Consider the following 26,132-nt stretch of genomic DNA (forward strand, 5'->3'; position numbering starts at 1 on the left):
TAACTCAGATACAAACACACAACAAAACGCGCATTATAAAACTCGGAAACAAATACACAACAAAACGCACATTATAACTCAGATACAAACACACAACAAAACGCACAACTCAGATACAAACACACAACAAAACGCACAACTCAGATACAAACACACAACAAAACGTACATTATAACTCAGATACAAACACACAACAAAACGTACATTATAACTCAGATACAAACACACAACAAAACGTACATTATAAATCAGATACAAACACACAACAAAACGCACATTATAACTCAGATACAAACACACAACAAAACGCACATTATAACTCAGATACAAACACACAACAAAACGTACATTATAACACAGCTACAAACACACAACAAAACGTACATTATAACTCAGATACAAACACACAACAAAACGCACAACTCAGATACAAACACACAACAAAACGTACATTATAACTCAGATACAAACACACAACAAAACGCACAACTCAGATACAAACACACAACAAAACGCACATTATATAACTCAGATACAAACATACAACAAAACGTACATTATAACTCAGATATAAACAAACAACAAAACGCACATTATAACTCAAATGCAAACACACAACAAAATTATAACTCAGATACAAACACACAACAAAATTATAACTCAGATACAAACACACTACAAAACGCACATTATAACCCAGATACAAACACACAACAAAACGCACATTATAACCCAGATACAAACACACAACAAAATGCACATTATAACTCAGATTATAAGAAGTCAGAGTCATATGTAAGGATAGGTAATAGTTGAAACTTAGCAACATACATTACACAAGTTGATATTTTCCACTGGACATGCTATAAACAGTATATAAAGTCGTATTTATAAAATTATGTGCTTGTGATGTATTGATGTGCATTGTATGTTCCTTGTATGTGAAGTCAATTCACTGTTTTGATTTTCATTGTATGTTCTTCCACTGTATTAGTTTTCATTATTTATTCTTCACATTTTATGTTATTCCATTGTATTGGTGTTCATTGTGTGTTCTTCGTATTTTATGTTGTTCCACTGTATTGGTGTTCAATGTGTGTTCTTCGTATTTTATGTTGTTCCACTGTATTGGTGTTCAATGTGTGTTCTTCGTATTTTATGTTGTTCCACTGTATTGGTGTTCATTGTGTGTTATTCGCATTTTATTATTGTTCACTGTATTGGTGTTCATTGTGTGTTCTTCGTATTTTATGTAGTTCCACTGTATTGGTGTTCATTGTGTGTTCTTCGTATTTTATGTTGTTCCACTGTATTGGTGTTCATTGTGTGTTATTCGCATTTTATTATTGTTCACTGTATTGGTGTTCATTGTGTGTTCTTCGTATTTTATTATTGTTCACTGTATTGGTGTTCATTGTGTGTTCTTCGTATTTTATGTTGTTCCACTGTATTGGTGTTCAATGTGTGTTCTTCGTATTTTATGTTGTTCCACTGTATTGATGTTCCTTGTGTGTTCTTCGTATTTTATGTTGTTTCGCTGTATTAGTTTTCATTGTAAATTCTTCACATTTAATGTTGTTCCACTGTATTGGTGTTCATTGTATGTTCTTCCCATTTTATGTTGTTTCGCTGTATTAGTTTTCATTGTAAATTCTTCACATTTTATTGTAAATTCTTCACATTTTATGTTAGGCACTGGCTACGGTTACATGGAAATGTAACAATAATAAAAATATTATTGTTACATAGGAGACTAAATGCCGGAATGCAAGGCGGATAAGGAACCGATTATTTACGAATGTAACAATAATTACTGAGGCTACGGTTACATGGCGTTATTGTTACATGAAAAACAGCAATCATTAAACTTAAATCTTGTATAGTTTTGTTGCCTTAATCTTGCATATGTACGAAATAATACTTGTAATAATGATAAATAATAAATATTATCATTAACAAATGGTGTTTAAATTTTTTTTTTAACTTATAAATGTTTTTGGTGTTTTAAAGATACTACTTTAGATAAGTATTGCCAAAGGCGAAAATATAGACCAATGGTTTGTTGTTGAGAACTCGGGCTGAGAAAAGTGTTCACTTTAAGTATTTAACTGCACACCTACTCGTATTACTGTCAAAAAGGGATATTGCAGAATGGAACTGTACAGTATGTGATACGGACGTTCACAGTGCGGCATCACTGGTGTGTGATGGCTGCTTGGAGTGGTTTCACCAAAAATGTGTCGAACTCAGAAATGCTCCAAAAAACACTTACTGGATATGTAGAAAATTTCATTGCAAATAAATAATTAAAGAATTTGTATTTAATAATTGTATGTATTGTAAATATAAAATAAATGTCTTTAATTTTTATTATCTAGTACATTTTAATAGACCCATCGTATATTGCTATTTTTCATGTAACAATAACGCTATGTAACCGTAGCCTCAGTAATTATTGTTACATTCGTAATTAATCGGTTGCTTACCCGACTTTGCATTCCGGCATTTAGTCTCCTATGTAACAATAATATTTTTATTATTGTTACATTTCCATGTAACCGTAGCCAGTGCCTTTATGTTATTCCACTGTATTGGTTTTCATTTTTGGTTCGATTTATTTTAAGTTATTCCATTGTATTGATGATTATTGTATGAACAGCAGTCTTTTCTACGATGACACCTATCGATTGCAGAACTTGAATGTATATGATTGTTCAACAAAAACAACCATGCATGTCAATTTCAGCATGCGGGTTTATTGAATGTGGAGTCTGAAGCGTAAGACAACTCCTATACTCCTGTTTCAAATTGGACAAGGTTTTGTTATTTGTTTTTACTGTTGAAATTAGTTGTTATGTTAAAATAGATAATTTTTCACCTTGAGCGATGTATTATTGTTGACCATTCGAGATTCTTTTTTCGCGAATCCGTCTCCATCTGAATGTTTGATTACTGTATCGTATTACTACAGGGCCTCAAGGGATTTAAAATCGAAAATAAATGCAAAAACATGTGTTTTTGTGTCTTTTAATTTAAAACACAAATAATATACAGAATTAATTGCAGGATAAAGACAATAACTGTTTTAGTGTCTTTAAATCATGATCAGCTGTATTTGAACTCGACTCGAAATAGGTGTAATAGCTCGCTAAAAGCTCGCATACACCATGTTTTCTTGCCTCGTACAAATACAGCTGATATTTAAAGACACTTTATAACAGTTATTGTCTAATTATTGACTTTTGAAAAACTGATATTCACTGAGGCCAACTGCCGAAGTGGATATCATGTCCTATGTTTTTTCAATTTATTCCACTGTTTTGATATTCATTGTATGCTATTTTACTTTTCAAAGTTATTTCATTGTATCGGTGTTCATTGTATCTTTAATGTATTTTACTTTGTTCCACTGCATTTATGTTCATTGTAGGTTCTATGTATTTTTGATTATTCCACTTTATTGATGTTCCTTGCATGTTGTTACTTTTTAAAGTTATTTCACTGTTAGTTTTATATTTTTAATAATTTCACTGCAGAGATGTTCATTGTATGTCCTATGTTTTTCAAGTCATTCCACTGTATTGGTGTTCATTGCATGTTCTTTGTATTTTAAGTTATTCCACTGTATTGGTGTTCATTGCATGTTCTTTGTATTTTAAGTTATTCCACTGTATTGGTGTTCATTGTGTGTTCTTTGTATTTTAAGTTATTCCACTGTATTGGTGTTCATTGCATGTTCTTTGTATTTTAAGTTATTCCACTGTATTGGTGTTCATTGTGTGTTCTTTGTATTTTAAGTTATTCCACTGTATTGGTGTTCATTGTGTGTTCTTTGTATTTTAAGTTATTCCACTGTATTGGTGTTCATTGCCTGTTCTTTGTATTTTAAGTTATTCCACTGTATTGGTGTTCATTGCCTGTTCTTTGTATTTTAAGTTATTCCACTGTATTGGTGTTCATTGCATGTTCTTTGTATTTTAAGTTATTCCACTGTATTGGTGTTCATTGTGTGTTCTTTGTATTTTAAGTTATTCCACTGTATTGGTGTTCATTGCCTGTTCTTTGTATTTTAAGTTATTCCACTGTATTGGTGTTCATTGTGTGTTCTTTGTATTTTAAGTTATTCCACTGTATTGGTGTTCATTGTGTGTTCTTTGTATTTTGAGTTATTCCCCTGTATTGGTGTTCATTGTGTGTTTTTTTTTTTAAAGTTATTCCACTGTATTGGTGTTCATTTCATGTTCTTTGTATTTTAATTTATTCCACTGTATTGGAGTTCATTTCATGTTCTTTGCATTTTAAGTTATTCCACTGTATTGGTGTTCATTTCATGTCCTTTGCATTTTAAGTTATTCCACTGTATTGGTGTTCATTGCATGTTCTTTGTATTTTTAGTCATTCCCCTGTATTGGTATCCATTATGTGTTCTTTGTTTTTCAAGTTATTCCGCAGCTTTGATGTTTATTGTATGCCCTTTTATTTTAAGTAATTCCACTGTATTGGTGTTTATTCCATATTGGTATTCAATATTAGTAGGTTTCTCTATATGAATTGGATTTTGAATAAAAAAGCATATTCACCTGAGAAAGTGTTATTCACTGCACTAAACGTCACACGCTTTTATATGCAATGACTTTTGAAAAACTGATATTTACTTCGGCAAGTCAATAAAACTGCATATTTACCTCACCAAAAGACAGTAATTTTATATTCTATGTACTTATAGTTTTTCAACTATTTTATGTTCAATGTATGTTTAATGTTTATTTCTTCCTCTGCTATATTGATGATCAAGTTATGTGCTATGTTCTTTAAGTTATTTCACTGTATGTTCTTAAGTTTTTACTGTATTTGTATGCATTGTGTGTTCTAGTTATTCCACTGTACAGGTTTTCATTTTGTGTTCTATGTATTTCTGGTTATTCCACTGTCATGGCTGTTGTTATTCCCCTTTATTGATGTACATGGTATGTTCTATATACCTTAAGTTATTCCACTGTAATGATGTGATATGTGACAATTTGATTTTAGAATTAGAAGCTATGGTTTAATTGCCAAGGGTGACAATCAGCAAAAGACCAAACACCAAAGGACAATGATGTAAACAACTTCAATATTTGCCAAGTTCATGCTGTATAGTTAGCTATAAAAGGTCTTGACACGGCAAAATATGTACCAATTCAAAAGAGAAAATCAACGGGCTGATTTTTCAATTTTTTACTGAAAAATTAAAAATAGCTTAGGCACACTTGTTTGATGGCAAAATAAAAGTCCTAAAAACCCTGCTCGTAGCAAGTATGACTCTGATGGGGGTCATTTGTGGTCATAATGCATTGACTTCATTAGTCATTCTAAATCTCATCAATATGGGTGTAGCAACTTTTGATTGTTGATGGCTGTTCAGTGACTTATGGTTGTTAACTTCTACTTCATTAGGTCTTTAGTGGAGGGTTGTCTTATTGGCAATCGTACCACATACCAGTATTCTTATTTTCATATTATTATGATGTCAAAGCAACAAGTCATTGTTCATGAATATTTTTATTCAATGACTATATATAGATATATATATATAGAACTAATGAGAAATGATGAGTATGATGATGGTTTAATACTGCCCAACAATCTGACAAAAATATCATACACTGTACAAAATATCACAGAATTAGTATAATCGGCCAGATTTTATATCAACTTTTAACTATACAAGAAAAGTATTTCTAATTTATTACCATCAACAATTTAATTTTTAAACAGAGCAAAGATAGGTTTTTCGTTAAAATTTGTTTAAGGGGAGATAATAGGTTTTTGTTAAAATTTGTTTAAGGGGAGATAACTTCCATTATTATCCTCATTTGCTTATATTAAAAATTGGTTTGAAACTAGTAAATTCATAACTTACTCAACATCTTTTAACTCAAATACGCAGTAAGAAATATAACTGAACTAAAACATAAAAATTCTAGAATTTAAAAAGTTATAACATTAGAAATATAATAAAATTATGTACTAGCAAGTCTTTGTATAGTTACAAATACAAAGCATTGGTACTAGCATATGTTTTTTCAGTTAAACCAAAAGCCTGAATATGTAACTGATTTAAAAGATTGATAGATATTCAGTTAGAAAAAAAGTTTTCAGATAATGTTTGTAATTACAGAGTCAATATAAGCCCACATGTTTTAAATAACATAGCTGTTGAAAATACATTAAAGAACATGATTATATTACCTATACAATGAAATATACACCAATTAACAACATTAAATGACTTGTTTACATGCAAAAATAAAACATTCGTCATAAAAAACCTTCTGTAAAAGGACTGATTTAAAACATCAAAAGTTCATAAAACACTCCAAATATAAACAGCCTAGCTGCAATATAAATGACTAAATCTAAAATAATTTAAATTCATAAAACTATACTTTAACCCTTAACACATTTTCTTGAAATTAAAAGTGAAATAAAAGTCAGCTTTCGTAAAATATAAAGATTAAAGAGTAATCACAATTTACATTGCCAAATTTTTGCATTTTAACATTACACAATTATTCTTTAAAGCATATCTAAATTAACTATTAAAAATAATAAGTATTTGATGTAAAGCGAAATAACATTTAATGGGAAGGCATTTTCATGAAAAAAAAATTAATGACTCATTTAAAGTTTATATCTTTGGCATTTAATCAAATAAAGGTTTTTTAACATATATATTTTCTTACTGCTTTTTAGTTTTCAAAGAGATTAAAACAATAAATGTATCTTAGTAAAATACACAATTAAGCACCTTGTGAACACTAAAAGAGTACACCCTAGTAAAGTTTCAAATCCACATAAAAATAATAAAACCTGATTCACAAAATAATGCAAAATGAATGTTTTATTTTTAATTCATATAAAATAGCAACCATTGTATTTATACTTTATAACCAACTTCCAGTGTATAACAACAATAGTCTACTAGCATAAAAGAAATATATAATAAGGCCACACCAATTTGATTACTTGTTCGACGGACCCGCCCGCACCTTTTTTTTTCAAAACAGATTTTTTTTATTTTTATTATATTCCCGCTTCCCGCATCCGGAAATGAAATCATGTCCATTTCCCGCACCGTTTTTTGTAAATATTTTATAAAGATCTCAACATTTGTTTTTTAAAATCACAGTCTAGCCTTTATATAACGATTTAAAACCTATCAGCACCCTACCACACTGTAAATATCTGCGAGAATGTTTGTTTTAGCATGAAACCAATTTATTCCAAGCGGGAGTGCTCCGATATAAATAGAAATACCAGTACAGAACAAAACGTTGGTTTCTTTCCCCCTAACTTATATTCCCTATAAAAAAATGTTCGTTGTTAAAATAAAGTACAAAGAACTTCTGAAGGATTTGCCTGCAACTGCAATTATAATGTATGGTGACGGTCATACACGCTGCAGGTTTGTGCACCTGTCCTGGTTGATTCAGAGACCTGTCATTCAGCAGTTATCGTTTGTTGATGTGGTTCATTGGTATTTTCCCGTTTGGAAATATAATTTAGATCGTTGGTTTTCCTGTTCGGATTGTGTACAATACTAAGTTGTGGTCCCTTATAGCTTGCTGGTTGGTCTTGATCAAAGCACTGTGTAAAAGGCCGTACTTTGACCTATGTTTGTTATCAGGATGGGACCAACCCTCCCTCAGACAAGGGCCTTGAAGGGGTCATTTTACCAAGTTTACTGTTCAGTCTGTTGTAGAAAAGAAAATAGAAATACTAAGGATTTGTACAGTGCTACTATACAAAACCTTTGACAACTTAGAATTTTTTACTCAAAAAGAGGAGAAATACATTATATTTTAAACAACTTTTCTAAAAGAGGGATGGGTCCACTTATTTTGAATAATATTAAACTGTTAAAGTAAATGTGTTAACATGGTTAAAGTCCAGGAATATTACAAAATTCTTGGACATGATTTGACCATTTAATACCAAATATTATAGTTCTTTGGGAAAATATAAGCCCTTTTGTACTTAAAAGTGTTTTTACCAAAAAATATATTATAACTTTAATATTTTGACCCCTCGTAAAAGGGATATTCATAACATTAAGGGGTTGTTCTGAACCTGATTATGACTTGGATGGAGAATTGTCTCATTGTCAGTCACACATACACAGACCAGGTTTAATTATTCAATTATTTTTGTTGAACAGGGAAAAAATACTTCATAAATTAAAGAAATGTCAAGGTACAAGTGATAAATCAAGTTTTAATATAGTCAAAAACCTACTATTTTATGTTTACAAAAAAAAATTATAATCGCTCGCCTTTACTTTTTAAGCTTCGCCTCAAAAATTTGCAAATTAAATTATTTTTTTATTAAAATTTTCAAATCGCTCGCTCGCCCCAATTTTTGGAGTCCAAAAATCCGTAGAACAAGAAATTAAATTGGTGTGGCCTAAGTGTATTGTTAAATTGCAATTTAATAAAACCTCACAAGCAAATCCCTGTGTACAACACTTTAAAGGCAAACTTACAACTAATCTAACCAGGATTCAGTCTAAAAGACTTAGGACAGGATAGTTAGGATAAGAAACCATACCTGCCAACTGCCCCTATTTGCTGCAGATTTATTTTGCCCATGAAAGCTCCCAAATTGAAATTTTTAATAAAGAACTTTTGTCAACAATTTTAAACAAAACAGTTAATTTTACAATGGCTATAGGCTTATAAAAGTATGAAGAAGCCAAAAAAAACAACCCAACATTAAAATACATTTAAAGGCCCACTTGAAGGTTTCTTAGTACTAGTATAAACAGCTCTCTTGCATGGAAAACCCCCATGGGTATTTTGAAAAGTTGGCAGGTAAAAGAAACCTATAAAAAAGTAAATTTCTATAAACAAATAGAAAATTTGGCCATAGGAAAGTTAAAAGTCCATTATTCTTAATTTTTTCTTTCAAGTTGCTTTGCTTATTCTCAACATTAAATTAAGCTAGAAAATGCAAATTATCTTTAATATTGAATTATAAAACTTTGATGATATATTGCAAATAGTTTTACAGACTTAGTCATTAAAAAACCCTTATTAACATTGCCCTAACTTGTAAATTGTTAAAATGATACATGTAGCTACCGGTAAATATCGATGCAGAATGGTCTATATCTCTCATGTCTCTTATGAGTACAAAATTATCACCTTATTAAATCATGTTTTAAAATGATTCCCTATAGATGAGCCCTAATCACTAATGCACTAAAAGATCCAACTATTACAGAAATAAATAAATAAACAAATTTCCTGAACTTATTGTATGTAATTGGTTATAAACTGGATGAAAATGCCATAACAAAAATAAATTAAACCCTGAGAAGCAACATTCTGACAAAAACCTGCTGCTAACGAATTTCTGTTGCTGAGACAAATAGCATAAATTATAATGAAATAATGACAACTAAAATTTAAATCTTGAAGCCATTAATGAAAGTGACAGGTGTTTTAAATGCAATTTAAATGTGCCTCTGAGGTCAAATCAGAAACAGATGACCATAATGTTGATCTACAATGACGAATTAATATAAAATTAATAACATAAATTCTCGGCAAAAATGTAAGCAATGTTGATGTTATTCTAATGCCACCTTTTAATCTTTTATAACCTTTTTATTCTTTTATACTCTATTGAATGCGAAATGAGAATGAACATGAAACGTCAATAGAGTATTGATAGATAAAAGAATTTTAAATCACCAAGAGTTATCTCCCTTATAACAAATCTTTGAAATTTATTAAATCTTTCTGCTCCGACCAGCAATAATTATATTAGTGAGTTGTGTGAGCTTTTGACTTTTTAGATTTTTAGATGACATCAAATAATAAAAGTTTTGTTCCTTTCTTTCCTCCTTAATTATAAAGATGACAAATACAAAAATATTTTGTAGAATTTCTAAGAGTACTTAGAACAGGAACCAATAACACAATAAAAATTTCCCGAAAATTTGGTTTAAAGTCTGTATTGTACAATGTGGTTTTAAAAAAAATATGTATCGTGCAACTGTCAGCTAAAAAACAAAGCATTAGTAATTGTTTGTACTATTTTCAATAATTTTACGACACTTTACATAATTATTCAAAGATTTAGATGCCTTAACAAATTACTTAATGACAGAAGGAAATATAAAAGTAGCAATCGATCACGTAAATCACAATGACATTTTTATATTGACAGTTAATAACGATGACTTATCTTGTTGTGGAACTTTTATTGTAGAGAGCATCTCAAAACATGTAAGCGGAGAGAACCTGACGTCAGAGGTTGTCTCGTCTTATCTCACTGTCTTTTCTCATTTCATGAATTTAGTGTGGTGGCGGCAGATCTAATACATCATACATGTATCTGTTTTGATTTATTTTTCAACTCCGGATGATTTATGGCTAAATTGTAATAATTTTCATAATCTATAGAGTACATTTCAGTGGGAGTGAGGGGTTTTCACAACTTTGTAAGGAATATGTTTTGAGATGCTCCCTTTGATACGTTACCACAAGTACAAATGACAAATCCCATCTTCATTAATGAAATATAATTATAATAATTTCGTGAAGGAATACCTTATTCATGACAAAGAATGTCATTATTGACAATTTCAGATATTGAATATTTAAGAATTTCCAAATTTTTTGAGTCGATAACATTGTTCAATGACATTAAAACTACATGACATATTTTTTTAATGATTGTTGACATGAAAGATGTTCATCAGACATTTTGAAGAATCAGATATCCCAGAAGCAATAGTTTTTATAAGTAGATTACAAATTGACATTTATTATCTTTATCATCTAAATTGGCCAGGAATTCTGCTCTTATGCCCTAATTAAGATTAATATCGAAAAAAAACCTAAGGTCTGACAGTTTCTACAAACAAATCTGAATATAGCCAATCAAATTACAACTGAATATTTGACATATTTGCCCTTAAACTTTATTTTACTTTTTTATGAATAAAAACATTTCACTCTTTCAATTTTTTTCATTTTTTCTTTAATTCGTTATTAAAAATTTGCTTGTTAATGATTAAAAATTATTTAAAAGTTAAATTGTAAATTAAATCCAATAAAATAATTTATGGTAACTTAATAAACCTTACATACCATAACATTTAAAAATATAAATAAATAAGGTTAGCTATAAAAAGATATTTATATGCTCAGCTAGTACAACAAAAAAATATTTCGAAAATACACATAAATATCATTATATACATAACATTTTGCTACACCAATGTTGACAACTTAGTACCTGACTCTTCAAACAAGGCAATAGTTTTAAATGGTTTATCTGGGAACACTTTATCCGATGATGTGTGACGTGGAAGTGTTGAAGACTTAATGACAGGTGCCACCACTGGTCCATGTTCTTCTACAAGTTGTCGCCGTGGCAACATTTCAGGTGTTTCATTCATTTGTTGTCTATTTAGAATTAAAACATCATGGTGAGTGTGTTCTTTAGTTTTACCTTGATTGCCACTTTTAGATGATTTGTCCGTTGATTTTGAACTATCTCCACCCGTGGAAGATTTTCGCTTTTTCCCGAATAAACTTCCAAATGGATTCCATGATTTATTTTTAGAAGAAACACTTGTTGATGATGACCTTGGACGAGGTTCGTCCCTTTCATTGAAAATATCATTTGGATCGCTTTTCCCTGATGCCACAGAAACAGGCACTGCATGAAAACTATGACGATATGATGCAGGTCTTTGAAGTTGCGTAGCTAAATTCTCCTTACTCTGAAAAAGATTATATATATCAGCAGAACTTGCAAAAACGGTCCTTTTCCCATTTTGATTGATATTGTCCACAGACACATATTTAGTCTTATATAAGTTTCCTGGCACTGAATGGCCAGAGTGTACACTTATATTATCGTTACTTGCATGAATAAAGTCCTGCGAAGAAAAATGTCCCGAACTATTTGATACAAGCGATCGGTATGAGGTATTCTGACTTTCATAGCCATTGGTTAATCCATAGTTTTGAATGTGCCGTGGATCTTGTGAATATGCTCTCTGGCATAATTCAGGCATATTTCTAGCATGCGATTGTGTTGGCAATGTCTGTGTCCTAGAATAATCCACTGGATTTGAAGCACTTTGATAAGAACTAGGTTTGTAATAATTGTCTTCTCCATATTGTTGTTTAATCATTTTCTCTTGAAAATATAGCACTTTTGAACTATCCTTTTCATCACTTTGCATATTATCAAATCCATAATAGTTACGGTAATTCAAATCCATGTCTGTTAATTTATCGTATAATTCACCTTCAAATTTCTTTAAGTCATTTTGAACCACCTCTTCCTGTTTTTCCTCCTCTTCTGACGAGGGACGACCTCTTCTAGTTACACGGCTATTGTCTCTTGTTTGTGTAGAATTAACAACACATTTCCAATGTGAATCATTGTCAGAAGAATAACCGAAACTTCCAGCATCAGAATTTCTTCTTAGTGGTCCTAATCTATCTTCCTGATTTTCTTCATGAGTATTTTCTTCTTCAATAATGGCAAGTTGACGTAATTTTTCCTGTAATGAATTATCTTGTGATTCTGTCATTTTTGTCCTTCGTTTCACAGCCCATGTAGTATTAGACTGTCCATTTTGTGAGGTATTGTACACATAAGAATTTGCACTTGTATTTATTCCGTTTGGCATATTTCGTCCAGTTTTCTTTAAAATACCATGAAGTGGTTTTTGTTCTAGATCACCATTAGCAAGCAATGACAAAGAAGAAGAAAAGTTTGTACTTGTACTAGAATTTGTACCATATCCATCATCTTCTTCAGAGCTTTTAGGTGATAAATCAATGTCCTTAGAATGTTTAAGATATTGTGTACCACCATTTTGCATTCCAATGCCACCATTTTGCATTCCGATAGGATTTACAGTCTCCCTTGTAGGAGTCAATTCACTAGTTGATCCAGATTTTGTATTCTCAAATGTTTTCTGATTCTTTTGGATTTTTTCATCATTCCGCTGTTCTTCTTCCGTGGTCATCATAATCATCGTATCAGCTGATGAATCACTAGCTGAGTCTAATGCATCAAGGGGATCATAATTATTCCACAATTCTTCAGTAGTTTCAGGGGTGATGTCCTGAAGAGGCGGTACAAGTGTTCCGGGTTCATGTTTAGGTTCATCCTTTACCCAGATTTTGTCATGTTGAGTAACATTGGTTCTTGTTAGTGGTTTAGCATCCCTTTTTTGTTCGGATATTCTAGTATCCTGAATCAAACCTCTTTCTGAATGCAATTTATAGCTATTTTCCTTTCGTACAGAAGTCAAATTTTTGTCTTTATTTGCTATCTGACTTGACCTCCTTTCAGTTCTTACTGGAAGAGAACTTGATTCGTTTTCTTTACTTTTCAGTTGATGATTTGGAGTCCTATAACTCTGGCTAGGGACTGAATATTGTGTTCTCTCAGATTTGTTTGAGGTCTGCTCTTGAACTCTTGGTGACAGCAGTGTCCGTCTATCTGTTCTTACAGGTAAATTACTCTGTGTTCTTGTAGATGATGGTTGGCTTGGCAACCTTTTTCTTGGAGGTAACCTTGGCGGTGCTTCTATATTTTCCTCTTCCTTTTCTTCTTTATGAGTGTCCTTTAAATAAGATGAAAGTCGTGCAACAGAAGAAACAGGTGTGATGATACGTGGCTTTGGATCTTTTGTATCCTTAAAGTCCTGAGAATTTCTATCCACTATTTTTGACACAAAATTATTAGCATCTGGTGGAAACAATGGTTTAAATCCATGTGCTTGAGTTTTACTACGCCCAGTGACAACTGATCCTGATCTTGTTTTTTGAGCCTCTTTACGACCATCCCTAGGCAAAGAGCTATGTGCAGACGAGGAAACAACTGGCAACATTCGTGAACGATAGATCTCAGATTGCCCTGAGCTTACTTTGCTAGCCATTGTGATCAACTTTTTATCAGATAACAATTAACAATATCAGTCTGGTGATCTTGATCTGAATTCATCCATTTTTATCCAATTAAATCATGACGTCTGCAAATTATAAAAATGTTACGTCTGCTTATTACCTACAACCAGGTATACTCAAATTAGCAAAATGTATTCCAAAGATATTTCTTCACTGAACTAAACACCAAATAGGCCTTTGGCTATGTTAACATATGTAACACATAAAGTAAACTTTTTAATTAAAATTTGTTAAAAAACTTTCCTGAAGTTAATTTTCCACCATTCAATTGTAAATCCTTTTCATAACTATGTCAGCAATAATTTTCCGTTAACTTTTTTGTTCTTCGTATTGGTTATATATCCTCAAGATACATTTAATGTACGGTACTTTAAAAATTTTAACATTCTTGTCAATAATTTATGAATAACATGTATCCAATATTTCAAAGCAAATAGGTCACAATTCACGCTGAATTAACCATAAATTGCAAAAAAATATTTATTTTTGTTGCAAATTGTTTCCAATCCAACAGTTTAGTAATCCACTCATGAATATATCGAAAATCACTTAATAGCTCCGAAAAACTGACTTCGTATAGGTTTAATGTGTTATATTTAGCCCTCCTTGTAACCTGCTACCATCTTTTATATTCTGAAAAGAGAAAAAAGGACAAATAAGTATTATTTCAATACCAAATGGTGCAAATGATAAATACGAAGTCTGTATAAATGTAATATCTAATCAGCTTATATGAAAGTTCATATGAAGACATCAACCGAATTGTACGTGCACTTTTACATATAAATCTTACATATAAAACTTGGTTTAGTTCATTTGCATATTAATTTATTTCAAATCTCATGCATCTCCCAACATTTAATTCTGGAATGATTGAAAATGTCACATATTTACTTGTTGTAGTGAAAATGTATGTATTTCACAAAATTAGGTCTAATATAAATTACCAAAAGAAAGATTCAATATAACACTGAGTAATTTATTTTAACTGATTATAGAATTTCACTCATTACATTATCTCAAATATCCAATAAATATTGCACTTGAACTAATTTCAGTACAACCCTCATTTTTTTTAGTCTCATCTTTTAATTCCAGAAATATGAACCTCAAAATATGTCAAATATATATCTATATTTTATCTTAAAAAAATTAACAGATGGTAAAGTTATTTTTAGACCTATTTACACTTGTATGCAAATTAGTCCACCATTACATAAAATCACACAAGTTCCAATAAAATTTGTCATCATTTAAATATTTTGATGTCACATTTCAAAAGTGATTGTTGCTTGGTGCCAGAAGGCTATTGGAGCAGATCTTATGTCTTTCTGAGACAAAGTTCAGCTTAATTCATGTACTGAAAGTGTCAATTAGTTGAGTCCTATAATGTAAAAATTCTCCAAAGAATATATTTACCCCAAATAATTGATTTAAATGTACCTTCCATTAGTATATCTGACCTCCAATCATGAATCTGATATTGAGGCTAACAGTTATTTTTACATGTACAACCAATTAAGAATAACATCCTAATGACATATTACATGTATACTATAATGTACCTGCCCACAGACACCTTGTTCTTGACAATCTAGAACAATAAGCATGTTACCTGTTAATGACTTCCTTTGATGTTACACAGGTGAGAACAGGTATGCCCTGACACCTCTTACTTCATCCTAACACCCCAGGGAAACAAGGTACATCTTGTAAAACATTCCATGCTTCCTTTCAACCAAGACAATGTCATTATCCAGGGGGGGGGTGTGAGTGAGGTGATTAAGTATGGTCAGGACATAAGCAATAGTTAATTTTTTACACCAAGAGCTCAAATTCTGGGCTGCATTTTCTTAAAGGGTAAAGGGGAAGTAACTCTTAAATAGTAAACTTTTTACTTACCATATGCTTTTTTGCGACCAAGACAATGTCATAAATATCCAGGGGAGGTGATTTAGTATGGTCAGGACATTAACAATATTTAATTTTCAACGTTAAATTTTTTCATCAAGAGCACAGTTTGCAAAAAGGGGAAGTAACTCTTAAATATGTATGAGACGATTAGTTAAATATCAAAGTAATAATAGTTTTAATAGGCAAGAGTTTCATATGGTACTCCCACTATTCCAAAAATACACACTAATGTATTAAAGTTTATTCTGTGAGGGGTGCAAATGGTACTCTTTCAAAAAAAAGTTTAAACTCAAATTTTCAAGACAATATAAACAGGTTTTTCTGCTGCATTGATGTAAATGACCTAGATTGACAGTGAATTTTCCAACATCCAGGTAACAATTTTATTTTAATGAAGTACTAAAACTGCTACATCAGCCACATAAAACCATAGAAACAGATAATAAACCATTTAGACAAAATGTTTTTAACAGAAAGTACTAATTTATTCCACATGAAACCCACCTGCATTCCTTAGAATCAGTTCAATCTATTTTAATATCTACCTAGATAATTTTTTCAAGGATAAATTGATTTGTTATTAATTTGATCAACAGATAGTTGCATAACTTTTGAGTGATATTTTCTAGATAAGGGGAGATAACTTAACCTAATCTTACAGAAATCTAGTGATGCACAATCTTCTGACAGAAGATCAATTCTTCTGATCAACCTTTCAAAAAGTAACTTCAAATTTATAGATCTGCAACATATATGCCTGGTCATAAGGAATACTTTATTAATAAATAACAAAGATACCTTTAGACTTCTTTACTTAATTTCATTTGAATAAAACACTTGGTTTTTTTTGGTGATTTTTAACAATTCTAGAGTAGCTATGACATAAAAATACTTTGCTTTGTAAACTATTGCAAACCTGCTACAAGAAGATGTATCTAGATATAGGAAGATGTGGTGTGAGTGCCAATGAGACAACTCTCCATCCAAATAACAATTTAAAAAGTAAACCATTATAGGTTAAAATACGGCCTTCAACACAGAGCCTTGGCTCACACCGAACAACAAGCTATAAAGGGCCCCAAAATTACTAGTGTAAAACCATTCAAACGGGAAAACCAACGGTCTAATCTATATAAACAAAACGAGAAACACTTATATATTACATAAACAAACGACAACTACTGTACATGGATTTTAAAAAAACTTTGCTTTTGTAATGTCCAGTCGCAAACATTTCATGCAGATTTAGGACGTTTTAACAGGGAATACTTAATGATATTTTGAAAAAGTTAAAACCTCTCTGTCCAATGAAATAATAACAAATCATCAAAAAAGAAAACAAACATCTTTGTCAACCATTTTCCTCATCCATGCATCCATTCATTCCAACAGGAAGTTGATGCTTCACCAGATCCAATGTGTTACGATTTATAAATGTATTTATTATACAAAACAGATTATTGGTAATTATTGTCATGTATACAACATGACCACAATAAAATATAAATGTCAGTTGCCAAACCATTCATCAAACAATTGGTTCCATTCTATATCAACAATATGTGTACCAAACAACCCTGCCACGCCCCCTTATTATGTCCTACTTATTAAACTGTTCAATTTTTTTAATTTTTATTTAGAAAATATTAATTTGATTTCTTTGTCTATGAATCTGATCTAATCTAATAAAATCAAAACTTAAAGCCATAGATTGTTGACTAAACTCAGTATTATCAGTTAACAGACTGCCATATTGAGTTGCAAAATATTCAGAAAAAGTATCAAACTTAAATATTAATGGCCAATATTAAAATGGCTACATTAACTATATATTTGCCAATATGACAAGTTTTCCTTTTAAGATACTTATGCACTAACTGATTATAAGTTAGAACACATACGTTCCCTAAGGTTTCTGACATATAAAATATTAGAATCACTTTTATTGAACCAATAACCCTAGGCCTTATAACAACCTATAAACCTACTTAAAGAAAGTCCTTACATGTAACAAGGTATAAAGGTGTCTATAAAATTATAATAAATATTTTTTGTTTGTTTCTCGTGAAGAAGGATGTAACAATAAAAAGTTCTGACAGTTTAATGTATCATATATTTGTTATTAAATACTTATCAGTCAAAAATAAAATGATAAAAAAGTTTTCAAAAAACTGGTTACTGTACAAATTTGGCAGACACAGATCTAGAGTTCTTGAAAAGTGGCAGTCTAAAGGTTTTGACCACAAAAATTTTGAAAATTACCACATAATTGGGGTATTTTGTAATAAAATAATAGTGAAGACCAGAAGATTTTTTTCAGGGACCACATGAGGGAAAAAGATTTTTAGAGCTCTGCTGACTTTATGATTCATTCTTTGTTAATTCTGTTTTTTTCTAAATTTATTTTGACATCAAGAGTTCTCCAAACATGATTTCCAAGAATCAATATAATCTGTTAAGAAGAAATGTGGGTTTTTTTAACAGGCAATATTTGAGACACATATCTTAATGTATTTATACATTTATCATGTAGTGGGTGGCTTTAAAAAAAGAAATGGTATTCCTTTACTTTATAAACTGGATTACCCCTTATAGAAGGGATAGTGTACCAAATAGCTTGCTAAACTGCACCTCTTTTAAACAAAGTAAGAAAAATGGCTCATTTAAGTTATTAGTGTGGTTTTATCATTTTTCCTGTTTGAGGAATTTGAGGTTTGTTGATATAGGAGAAAATGTCATCTGTTTTACTTCCAAATCATAGAATTTTTCATGTCCTTTCAAGCAAAAGTTTGGGAATTATCTATATTTCATTTCATCATATTGAGTTTTACTTTCATTCTTAAGAAATTACATCTTAAGAGTTGGACATATTTCAACATAGAATAGTGAATGGAAATGGGAATGTGTCAAAGAGACAACGACCAAATCAAAAGCAAAAACCTGCCCTATTCCACCAATGGATCTTCAAATACAGCGGGAAAATGATTGATTATTGGTGTTTTAAAGCCATTTTAAAGCACAGCTTTTGGGCTTATTTCATGGCAGTCAGTTTTTATTGGTAGAGGAAAAAGGTGCCTGGAGAGAAAAAATAAGACCTTTGATTGGAAAACTGACAATGATAGTCAATTAAGATTGAATTCCAGTGCACCCCCAGAAGCAGGGATCATACTCTCAACCTCAGTGTTGACTGGCTACAGGTCCGCAGCCAGGAATTACCAAGGGGGGTGGGGTTTGTTGGACTCACGAACTCGACTTTTAGTCACAATTTAAACAGAACATTGACTTTAACGAACAAACCCACCTGGCTACGGGTATGGGCTAGTGATCCCAGTAGTAACTTCTTAGACCACTCTGCCACCAAAGCCCCAAAAAAATGTTTCACAGCCAGTTTGAAGGAATGAATGAGTGCTAACAATCCCTATAATTGTAAAATAAAATCACAAATGTCCCTGTATTTATATTCCAATATCTCCATAACTTGTCTTTAGTCCAATCTATTGACAAATTGGGTCATAAAATTGACTCAATAGAACCTTTTGTTTTCAGTGTATTTTTTTGTTGATACATTATTAGGTCTTTGATCATTGTTGATAAGCTTAGATTGATTGATTCTTGTTTGTTAAAGGTAGATGACTGTTGAAGACATTACAGTTACCAGAATAGATGTCTAATTGGCAATAACAACCTGTACACCCATGACACAAAATCTGTACACACTTCACAAAGCCTCAAGCATTAAAGAGCACTTAATTCATTTCTGTTTTTTGTAGTGAAGAAATCCAAAATGGGAGCAAAAACTCATACGACACTCCATGTCCCAAGACAGCCACTATCATTAATGGACGTTCACAACAAAAGTGCAGGATTACAAATCCATGAATAATGAACTATTACATAAAAAAGAAATGTCACAACTGCAGTCATTATGTAGACTATAATCTCACTGTAAAATACATGTATATATGTCACGGAATAGATTCGTTCCTTCATAATATAAGTTCCAAAAGGAAAAATTATTCTGGAATATTATTTCCACAAATAAATATTACAGAACTTGTTCCTAACGGAATAAATGGTATAGAATTATTCTGAATATTTGTTCCAACAGGAATAGATATTATGACAATGTTTATAACTAAGTTTTCATTGGAACTTCTGTTAGGCAGAACAAATATATGTTGACATATATAGCCCCCATTTTTGCAAAAAAAATCTTAAAATCACTTTAAAAAAAATTAAACTTACATGATTTGAAAATTTGCATCTTTACTTAGAACATAAGGTCCAATTGTCCTTTCTTAACTGAATGTATAAATGAATTGGCACTAACTTAGACAACGTGTGTCCTATTTATAAAAGTAATAACAACATCCCAGAAATAAATGCACTACATGTAAACAAACCTGCACTATTTGTAAATAAATTCATTGCCAACTATTTGGAGCCAATTATAATAGAAATGTTGCAATATGTGTGATATGTGTTACAAAGTACAATGTATTACATAAAGATAGCTAGCTGTAATCAACTTGATAATTAGCCAATTTTATAATCAAGCAAAAAATGAAAGTCAATAAACTTCTGATGTCAACAAGAAATAAATCAGAATTTTTTTTGCAAGTAATGCCATGAAGAATCTCAGGAAAACTAGATTTCAGTAACCTTTTTTGCATACTGATAAAATTAGATCAAAGATAGATTTTTAACAGCTGAATGATTCATGATTAAGTCATAATGGGTTCATCAGAATTCTGTGTCTCAACAGCCATCATTGCTATCAGAGTAACAGTGTAATGTTGACTGCCAAACATATCACATAATACAAATATATGTTGACATATATAGCCCCCATTTTTGCAAAAAAGAATCTCAAGAAAAACTTTGAATTTTCGAAAAAACTGAGGATTTTTTATCCCAGGAATAGATTACCTTAGCCGTATTTGGCACAATTTTTGGGAATTTTGGATCCTCAATGCTCTTGATTGGCTTTATAAATATTTTGATATGAGCTTCACTGATGAGTCTTATGTAGACGAAACTCGCGTCTGGCGTACTAAATCATAATCCTGGTACCTTTGATAACTAATCCACATATCAGTAAAATACAGAAAATTAGAAATAAATGAACAATTTCTTTATAATGTTAATTCTTGATCTTATCAAAGTTTCGTAACACTCACAGTCCATGAAGATGACAAAGATATAATGTTTAAAAAAATATATTTTGGAACGTCTTGCAGTTTTTGAGGATTTTAATGCTTTTTTAATTTATAGGTTACTCTGCATTTATTAGCAGTAAATAAATAGTTGCACACTTGTAATGTAAATGGATATACATGCATCTGACAAAATAAAATGAAATGATAATAATTATCTATCAGGATGATTAATCTTTGTACTTTTATGTGTTGAATAAGGTCTTCAATGTCTAGTCTGAATAAACTTTAAACATGTAAATCATTTATTTATTTAAAAGATGATTTTATTTATACTGCAATATAAAATGTTTGCATATGTAAATCCATTCATTTCTTTTCTATTTATCTACACTTTTCCTGCATGACATTGCATAACAAACTGTAAACCAAAGGCATGTAAAATCATCAAATATGTAAATAATTTATTTATTTTTCATACCTTGCAGGTAAAAAATTGTTTATCAATTAGTTTCATGTCACTGGCCCATCAATCAAAGGCGAGAAAATAATTTACAAATTTATTAAAAATGAATGGGATTTCTAGTAGTCTACTGAAATGAACATGATTGAATAATCAGGTATTTCTGTAATTTATGAATGTTTTTGCAAGAATGATCACTCACTATAAATCTGCCAACTTGTCAATTTCAGGTCTCAAATCTTTATGAAATTATTAAAACTCAATTTAAATAAATTTAAATATGAAATCATTTTACTGTCAGTTTGTATATATATAAAATACAAGTATTGCAAAAATTCACTTTTAAATAAATTATGATATATGAAGTTAACATTGACCTTTAACCTTAATAGGGGGAGTTAAAGATACATTTATTTACAGATTACTCTACGGACAGTTTAGAAAATAGTTTGAAGAATAGCAACCACTTCTTTAAATAGCTATAAATACATCCTGTGTATATGTTAAAGTGCGATACAAATAGTACATGTAACAACTTTTGCTTCTGAAAAGAAGAAACTCTGTACAGAAAAAACTCTAATTAACAAATATATTTTCTGTAAAACAGGGGGGGAAATATTTTGTAAAATAGAACAAAACCTGTATTATAATTTACCAACAGTAAATCTTTGTAATCATGGGAGTATCTAGTACATGTTTTCACACGATCCAGATGATAGTTTGCCATAATCAAAATAAAATACAAGCTGATGCCAAATTCAATGCCAAGTTGCAAAAAAGAAGCAAAGAAAATGTAAATATCCAGATACACTTCTACAATATCAAGGTTTCACTGGCTAACTGAATCAACCAATCACTTTTCTACTGGTTAGCTGAATTCACAATGGCAATGTTTTATTGACTCACTGAATATGCAATGTTAGTGTTTCATTAATGAACTGAACCCATACTGTCAGTGTTTTACTAATGACTGAATCCACAAATGGCAGTGTACATTTTATTGACAAAATGAATCCAAAATGCCAGTGTTTTACTAACTGACTGAATCCACAATGTCTATGTTTTGCTAACTGACTGAAAACTCAATGTCAATGTTTTACTGGCTCAGATTGAACCCACAATGTCAATGTTTTACTAACTGACTGATTCCACAATGTCAATCTTTCACTGACTCATTGAATCCACAATGTAGCTGCTTTATTGAAATTGAAATCCACAATGTCAATGTCTAATTGACTGACTTAAATCCACAATGTTAACTTTTTCTGACCAACTGAATCCACAATGTCTTTCTATTAGTAACTAAATCTACAATGTCTACCTATTACTTACTAAATCCACAATGTCTACCTATTACTTACTAAATCCACAATGTCTACCTATTACTGACTAAATCCACAATGTCTACCTATTACTTACTAAATCCACAATGTCTACCTATTACTGACTGAATCCACAATGTCTACCTATTACTGACTAAAACCACAATGTCTACCTATTACTGACTGAATCCACAATGTCTACCTATTACTGACTAAAACCACAATGTCTACCTATTACTGACTGAATCCACAATGTCTACCTATTACTGACTAAAACCATAAGGGCTATCTATTACTGACTGAATTCACAATGTCTACCTATTACTGACTGAATCCACAATGTCTACCTAATACTGACTCAGTGAATCCACAATATCTACCTATTACTGAAACAGTGAATCCACAATGTGAATGTTTTAATGACTGATTAAAATCCACAATGTCATTTTTTACTGACTGCAGATTTCAAAGTCATAACTTTGTCTAAATATAACTGTCATTGAGAATAATACTTCAATATTATATAACAAAGTCACTACTAAGAGATCACTAACAAGATGTAAAATCATGTTCTAATTTAAACTTATGCAATGAGTTAATTAGTACTATCTCGGTACACAAAGGTGATAGGTACTGATAAAAAAAATCAGTTTTAAATATTATATCATGTCTTTTGAATTGTTTCATTGTCAAAAGATGCAACATGTGTTCAATGTTAAAACTTACATGCAATTTTAAATGTTACATGTTACATAATGTGAAATATAGATAACCAGCCAAATTCATACTGCCGCATAATGACTGAAAAGTCTTTTTTTTTAAATAGATTGTAAAATTGAGGATGGAAATGGGGAATGTGTCAAAGAGACAACAACCCGACTATAAAGAACAGACAACAGCAGACGGTCACCAACAGGTCATTTCAGACCTTGAAGCATTTGTTCCGAATGATTGTGAACAGTGCTGATTTGTATAAATTACTTCATTTTTGTTTTATTTCAATATAAGAAAATTAAAAGAACATAATGTGTATACTATCAACATACCTTATGGTAAAATTTAATTGTTTAAATGCCATAAAAAAAGCCCAAGAATGAGCCGACCATGTTAGAGCTGTATATCCAGTCAAGGTCGTTAAAAACTTCCAACATCATACTATCAACTATCTAAATTATGATCCCTTCATTTTATCATCATTAAGAATTACATTGACTCCAAATTATATGATTTACAAGAATAAGTTATTCTAAAAAAAAAAAGTTGAAGTTAAGCAATAAAGTACAGAGAAATATATAAAACTTATCTTCTCTCCAATTTCAGATTTATTTTATTTTAATATCACCAGGTTAAGTTTAATTTGGTCAGATTCGACATTAAACTCTTGGCAACTTATCCTCTATTGAACCAACAATATCTACACACAAAATCTTCTACATTATGACTTTCTTTCTATATTATCTCATTTAATTTACATTTAGAAGATGTGCTCTAGAAATCATCTACTTATGATACATTATCATAAAAAATAGCTTTTGGAGGTATGATTTTATTTCAATTTTCTTTATGCCTTACATTGGTGTACATGAGAGTTAAAATCACTTTGAGGTGTACCAATCTCAACTTATACAAGGATAAGGTATTAGAAACATATTAAAATGCTAACTTCTAAGTGTGATTTGAACCATTGCAATCAAATCAAAATGAATTATAGTGAATTGTTGAATAATTGAATTGTATTTTTTTTATAACATTTTGGTGGATTTTGTTTGTTGGAGATTTTGTCCTGATTTATTTTTTGAACAGAATGAAATCAAATGCCAAAATTTTCAAAGTTTTGCATATTTCAAGCATTTTTTGCCAGTTGTTCAACATTGACATTGATAAATACATGCAAAAAATTTTAAATTTAGTTTATTTCTCCAATGGAATGAAATAATCAATGCATTTTTTTTTCTAATTTTTAAGGAAATAAAAAAAAAAAATCAAAGAAAAAAACATAATATTTTGTACAACACTTTTACACTTATTCTGTTTTTAAATTGTTGAAAAACACCCTTTAAGAACTATCAGCAAGTTGCTATTTATATAAATTCATACTGACATAACCTAATTTCTGTGAAAAATAACACTTGTTATGTGTTAAAAATAGTATATATAAACAACAACCATATGTTACTTACAGTTTACAAATTACATCCATGCTGATCAATCCTCGAAAAAAATGCACCAAAAAAAAATCTCACAAAAAATTCAGTCCCAAAATTCACCGAAAATAAAAACTGTCTGATAATTTGTCTACAAATCATCAATAATCTATGAGTATTGATCCCGTACTGATCATAGCAGTGAAATCACCTTGCTCCAGGCCCTGTGTGTTATGACAATTTATTACCCTACCTTCACCTAGCCAAATTACTACATACTTTACTGATGAAATCACCTTGTGCTATTTTTACCTGTTGAGAAACATTAAAAATTATCACCACCTTTTATTACAATGTATTAGCATTGGGTTGTTACCCCCATATTGTGCAGTTACGAATGGTCTTAGCTCCTTGGTTTACAAATAGCATTGTGCAGCGTGACAATAGCTATAGAGATTTACCTTAGGAATTTAAATTTTCTTTTTTTCTTCTTTTGAATTAATTGCAGGGTATTTTATTGCAAGCTAGTTCTTTGGTTGACCTTCAAAATTTTAACACATTTTAAAATCCTTTCAATAGTATGCAGTATTATCGCAGAAGTTTACCTAAGATAAGATTATACAGAACAATCGCATGATATACTGCATTGTTTGGCTTTTAATTTTCTTGTTTGTGTTTTGTTGTTACATGCATGTGCAATAAAAGTATTTAAATCTAATAGATTTTCTAAATACAAAAAATAACACTGTTGAAACACCTGACACAGATTGGCATGCACATTTTTTTTAGGCTACAAAACTAGATACTTCTTTAATATAATGCAAAATTAAGCATTTAGTTTTCTGAGATGCATGAAAAAGTTTAACTGAGCCACATCTTTTAAAACCCTACCACTTTTAACACATCGATGCTACACAGATGAAAACATTTTTTTTTTTATTTCCGTGCAAATACTAGACATCACCTTAGTTGTTGTTTTCTTTGAAGGTAAAAAAAAGTCCAAAAAAAGAAATGCAATATGTGAACCTCATAGGATTTTTAATACAAATCTAAAATTTAAGTTGAATGAATTTGATGCTAAATCATCCTTTTCATTCCCACGGAAAACCAATAACAGATTACGTATAAATTGAACCCCAGCAAAG

General features: G+C 30.7%; 1 protein-coding gene across 17 annotated transcripts in view; it reads right to left on the reverse strand.

Annotated features, from left to right (window-relative positions):
- Window positions 1-8,452: 8,452 nt before the first annotated feature.
- The window catches only part of LOC134693398 (uncharacterized), a 53,890-nt gene continuing 36,210 nt past the window's right edge, over window positions 8,453-26,132 (reverse strand). For 14 of the 17 annotated variants that reach the window (XM_063554200.1, XM_063554196.1, XM_063554205.1 and 11 more), the window contains one exon: window positions 8,453-14,621. In XM_063554200.1, the coding sequence (XP_063410270.1) occupies window positions 11,264-13,960 (2,697 nt within the window). In that variant the 5' untranslated portion in view covers window positions 13,961-14,621 and the 3' untranslated portion in view covers window positions 8,453-11,263. Of the gene's footprint in view, window positions 14,622-15,431; window positions 15,605-20,147; window positions 20,243-25,023; window positions 25,210-26,132 lie in introns of those variants that run through there. The other 3 variants (XM_063554207.1, XM_063554212.1, XM_063554211.1) reach the window with 3 other exon arrangements.

This window comes from Mytilus trossulus, chromosome 12, assembly GCF_036588685.1.
Source record: "Mytilus trossulus isolate FHL-02 chromosome 12, PNRI_Mtr1.1.1.hap1, whole genome shotgun sequence".
Taxonomy (NCBI): Eukaryota; Metazoa; Mollusca; class Bivalvia; order Mytilida; family Mytilidae; genus Mytilus; species Mytilus trossulus.